Consider the following 5523-nt stretch of genomic DNA (forward strand, 5'->3'; position numbering starts at 1 on the left):
TATAAAAATATAAGGAAGCAATATTAATTTATGAGGGACTTCATGGATCTAAAAGAACAGAGGTAGCTATACTATGAGCCAGTTTCTCAAAAAGATTTTAAGGAAGAACATAAAGGGATTTAGAGAACAGTGATCAAAGGGCAAGATCCCACCCAGCCTAGTTTATTGTTTGTGCTTATAAAAGCAATCAAATGGCTGAGAAACACCTAAAGAAATGTTCAACATCTTTAGTCATAAAGGAAATGCAAATCAAAACAACCCTGAGATTTCACCTCACACCAGTGAGAATGGCTAAGATCAAAAACTCAGGTGACAGCAGATGCTGGCGAGGATGCGGAGAAACAGGAACACTCCTCCAATGTTGGTGGGGTTGCAGACTGGTACAACCATTCTGGAAATCAGTCTGGAGGTTCCTCAGAAAATTGGACATTGAACTGCCTGAGGATCCAGCTATACCTCTCTTGGGCATATACCCAAAAGATGCCCCAACATATAACAAAGACACATGCTCCACTATGTTCATAGCAGCCTTATTTATAATAGCCAGAAGCTGGAAAGAGCCCAGATGCCCTTCAACAGAGGAATGGATACAGAAAATGTGGTACATCTACACAATGGAATATTACTCAGCTATCAAAAACAATGACTTTATGGAATTCATAGGCAAATGGAGGGAACTGGAAAATATCATTCTGAGTGAACTAACCCAATCACAGAAAGACACACATGGTATGCACTCATTGATTAGTGGCTATTAGCCCAAATGTTTGAATTACCCTAGATGCCTAGAACAAATGAAACTCAAGACGGATGATCAAAATGCGAATGCTTCACTCCTTCTTTAAAAAGGGAACAAGAATACCCTTGGCAGGGAATAGGGAGGCAAAGATTAAAACAAAGACAGAAGGAACACCCATTCAGAGCCTGCCCCACATGTGGCCCATACATATACAGCCATCCAATTAGACAAGATGGATGAAGCAAAGAAGTGCAGGCTGACAGGAACCGGATGTAGATCTCTCCTGAGAGACACAGCCAGAATACAGCAAACACAGAGGCGAATGCCATCATTAAACCACTGAACTGAGAATAGGACCCCCTTTGAAGGAATCAGAGAAAGAACTGGAAGAGCTTGAAGGGGCTCGAGACCCCATATGTACAACAATGCCAAGCAACCAGAGCTTCCTGGGACTAAGCCACTACCTAAAGACTATACATGGACTGACCCTGGACTCTGACCTCATAGGTAGCAATGAATATCCTAGTAAGAGCACCAGTGGAAGGGGAAGCCCTGGGTCCTGCTAAGACTGAACCCCCAGTGAAAAAGATTGTTGGGGGAGGGCGGCAATGGGGGAGGATGGGGAGGGGAACACCCATAAAGAAGGGGAGGGGGAGGGGTTAGGGGGATGTTTGCCCGGCAACCGGGAAAGGGCATAACACTCAAATGTATATAAGAAATACTCAAGTTAATAAAAAAAAAAAGCAATCAGATTCCTGAGTTTAAGGTCAGCCTGGAAAAGAGCTAGTTTATGCCCAGGAATGATGGGAATGGTGAATCAGAGTTGGGTCACACCTAGCTAGCTTATTATCTGTGCTTACAAAGGTAGGCAGAGCTTTGAATTCATTGCTATGTTAAAAAAAAAAAAAAAGTACCTACTGTCCTTTTCTAAGAGTAAAGTGGCTAAGGTCATAAAACGCTGATAATCAAAAGAGAACCTTGGTTGGACAATTGATTTGATATGTAAATAAAAGACTAGGTTTTGTTCTGAGAGAGCTAAGCTATCTTGATGAGATGTGGAGAGAACTCTGGAGAGTTCTCTCAAGCAGAACAAAAGGCTGTCAGTTTGTATCCATGATTTGACTGAATACTTCTTTCTACCTCTTCTAAGCTCCCCTTTTTCAGAACCTCTCTCCAAGCCAACACTGGTTCTTGGAAGGAAGGAAGAGGAAATTATAAGAATATATTGTATGAAAAAACACTTTAAATAAAAGCAGGGAGGTGAGAAACTTGAAAAAATAAACAAAATACAAAATTATTAGAAAAGTGTCTGGTTAGATAATTTGTTTTCTAATGTTGGTCCTTGAAAATAACATTGTGGTTAGTTAGTTTTAAAGTCTGGAATAGTCATTGCTTCAGTTTGATATTTCTACCAGTTATCTCAGGAAATTTAAGAAAACCTTGTTCTACTATGTCAATTATTTTCTATCATACAAAAGAAATTTTATTTATACACGTTGAACTCAGTGGTATTTTTTGGACATTGGTTTTGCTTTTTAAAAAATTTGACTTATTAATTTGTCTAAATTAAATATTTTTTCAAATTTGTTTCGTCTTTTCATTTCTTTTCTGTTTGTGTTTGTTTGTATTTCTTTTTGAAATAATATTTTAACCAGTTCAAAGGTGATGATTTGCTGTTCCTTTCTTAGATTTTCTTGCACTAACTTTTTGTTTTGATAGAACATTTTAGCATTAGTTTTTTTTTTAATTTCTATTTATTCTTTTCTCATACAATACATCCTAAGTTCAGTTTCTGCTTCCCTACTAGTCCACAGCACTGGATATGAAAACTAATCTAGATCTTGCAAGTTGTGGAGAGTGAATGGATATGGAGGACTAGGGATATTGAGTGTATATAAGATGTTGAATAACAAAAGCCAGTGCAGAGACAGTATTTTTATGGGGGTGAATGCCATGGAATTTCAACTGTAGTCATCTGGAATTGATGAGATATCCAAGTCCCTGAAACTTTTATAATCTTTTGGAGTAAAACAGTAATATTTTGTAATATCTGGTAAATTCTCAACTTCATAGTCATGTCTCTATAAATATATGCACTGGTACACACACAATCGATGTGAGTTTCTTACCTATTAATTATCATTTTAGCTTCATAGCTGGTGCTATTTTTATCCCTGGCATTTTACGGTAGAGAATCCTAGTTATGATACAGATAAGAAAATGAGCTTCAATAACTCTTGGGTTGTAGGTTTGACCAGGGGGTTGTTTGTTTCTTTTGTTTTGTTTTATTTTGTTTTGTTTTGTTGTGCTTCTGCTTCCTGAGCAGGACTTAGGACTACATAAGCAGTCTCCAGGGATTTAGCCCCAGAGCTGAGTCTAAATCTGATAATTAAATCTAAATCCTTATAGTACTTGAAACACATATAAATGTGTCTTTTGTAGACTGCTCAGAATGGAGTTTGAGTATTGTGCTGTAGAAGGTTCTGTAGAAGAACCTGTGGATCTCCTGCTGATTTCTGGTCAGTTACTAAGACAGAACTTGGAGACTCATATAAGAAATACAGGGTAAGAGGCATTTTCATACATGTGTCTCTATGATGTTCAATAACTTTGACAAGTCAGATTTTATATTCTGAGTTTGAACTTTCCTATAAATATGAATTCATAATTCATTTTCACTATAAGTTTCTTACTGTATTTGTACCTCCTCTATAGTGTATTCCCTTTTTCCTATACTGAATCTTAAAACAGAGGGGATTCCCAGAACCAAATCACATTCTGTTTTTTTCCAAAGGAAGAAGAAACATCTAGGTATTACACATCTGCCTTGAATTTACTGCAGTATCTATGTTCAGAGCTAGATGAAATATGTACGTGGTCAGAAGTTTTCAAATGGATAAACAAATAAGTGAGCATACAATCTGCTGCAACAGGCTGTGCTTCATAGTAAAAGTGAGTTCAACTCTATTCATGTTATTAACGATTCATATAGGAGCCTTTCATCCCCCACTGCTTCAACATCTTGTGTTTTCTCTCTCTCCTTTCTCTCTCTCTCTCCCTACTGTGTTTTCTATCTCCTGTATGTCTTCTGCATCTCTTGTGTGTGTGTGTGTGCGTGTGCATGTGCGTGTGCGTGCGTGCGTGCGTGCGTGCGTGTGTGTGTGTCTCATTTTTCCTGACAGGAGGAAGAACTTCTGCTCTTCTGACCAGTGTAGGATGGCAATCCAGAGTAACAGGAGTGTTTCTCACCCAGCTACATTTTTCCTCATTGGGATCCCAGGTCTGGAGGAAATCCATGCTTGGATCTCTCTGCCTTTCTGCTGTATTTATCTTGTGGCCCTAGTGGGAAATACCATGATCCTGGTAGTTATCAAGACAGGGCGTTCTCTCCGAGAGCCCATGTTCTACTTCCTGGCCATCCTTTCTTCAGTCGACTTGGCTCTTTCTACAACTTCTGTGCCCCGTATGCTTGGCATATTTTGGTTTGATGCCCATGAAATAAACTTTGGTGGCTGTGTGGCTCAGATGTTTTTGATCCATGCCCTCACTGGCATGGAGGCTGAGGTTCTCATGGCCATGGCTTTTGACCGTTATGTAGCCATCTGTGTTCCACTCCACTACACAACCATCTTGACATCTCGTGTCCTGATAGGCATCAGTATATGTGTGGTAGTTCGTCCAGCCTTGTTCATATGTCCAATGATTTATCTCATTTACCGCTTACCCTTTTGTCAAGCTCATGTATTAGCACATTCCTATTGTGAACACATGGGTATTGCCAAACTGTCCTGTGGGAACATCCATATCAATGCTGTGTATGGTCTTTTTGTGGTCTCTCTCTTTCTTTTGAACTTGGTACTTATTGGCATCTCATATGGGTACATTCTTTGTGTTGTGTTCCGCCTCCATCTCATGATGCACGTTAAAGCCCTCAGCACATGTGGTTCCCCATGTGGCTGTTCTCTGTGTTTTCTACATCCCATCAGTCTTCTCTTTCCTCACTCATCGGTTTGGACACAACATTCCACATTACATTCACATTCTTGTTGCCAACCTCTATTTGATCATTCCTCCCTTTCTCAATCCCATCATTTATGGTGTGAGAACAAAGCAGATAAGAGAGCGTGTTCTCCACATATTCACTAAAAGGTAAGAGTTTGTTATATTCTTTGATTTACCTTGTGTTCTTATCTTAGTAAATAGTTCTTATCCTGCCCTGTGGACTACCAGTTTGCAAGACCAGTTGGTGTGTCTCTTCCTTCAAGTTAATAAAACAGTTCTTTAGACTCTTCATCATATTCCAAATTTGCAAGATTGTTATACTAGACTGGAAAGGCTACTCTGGGAGAAGGTCATGGGGAAATTTCTTACATACCCTCACAAATGTCTCTGGCTTGCATGTTTGCATTCATTTGATTGATTTGTACTAATATTGTATCTGTTTTATATCTTGAAACATTCTAATTTTGGAAGATAAACCGAGAGCCAAATATACTCAAACTATTTGACTCTGTAAACATTATGTTCCTGTATACTCCTCTAAAGCTACAGTTCTGAGTTTAGAATAACCATTGCCAAATCGGTAGCTTAACCTTGAATAGTCTGCCAAATATACGAGACTCAGTGGAGGGATAGCCAAAGCAAACACCCATTTTCAACCACATTTTCTACAGAGCCCCAAGCAATGCATCATTGACTGTCCTGCATTGACTCCACAGCCTAAGGAAACCCAGTTACAAAGAATATTCACACCAAGTGACAGGTTTGTAGATGCCTGACACTAA

At 39.1% G+C, this 5523-nt stretch overlaps 1 protein-coding gene across 1 annotated transcript; it reads left to right on the forward strand.

Moving 5' to 3' along the window:
- The first annotated feature begins 3955 nt into the window (after nucleotides 1-3955).
- On the forward strand, nucleotides 3956-4892 carry LOC116894078 (olfactory receptor 52J3-like). The gene is given in 2 exon segments (XM_032895801.1): nucleotides 3956-4687; nucleotides 4689-4892. Coding segments are annotated over 2 exon segments (936 nt in total).
- The last annotated feature ends 631 nt before the right edge of the window (nucleotides 4893-5523 follow it).

This window comes from Rattus rattus, chromosome 2 (assembly GCF_011064425.1).
Source record: "Rattus rattus isolate New Zealand chromosome 2, Rrattus_CSIRO_v1, whole genome shotgun sequence".
Classification (NCBI taxonomy): Eukaryota; Metazoa; Chordata; class Mammalia; order Rodentia; family Muridae; genus Rattus; species Rattus rattus.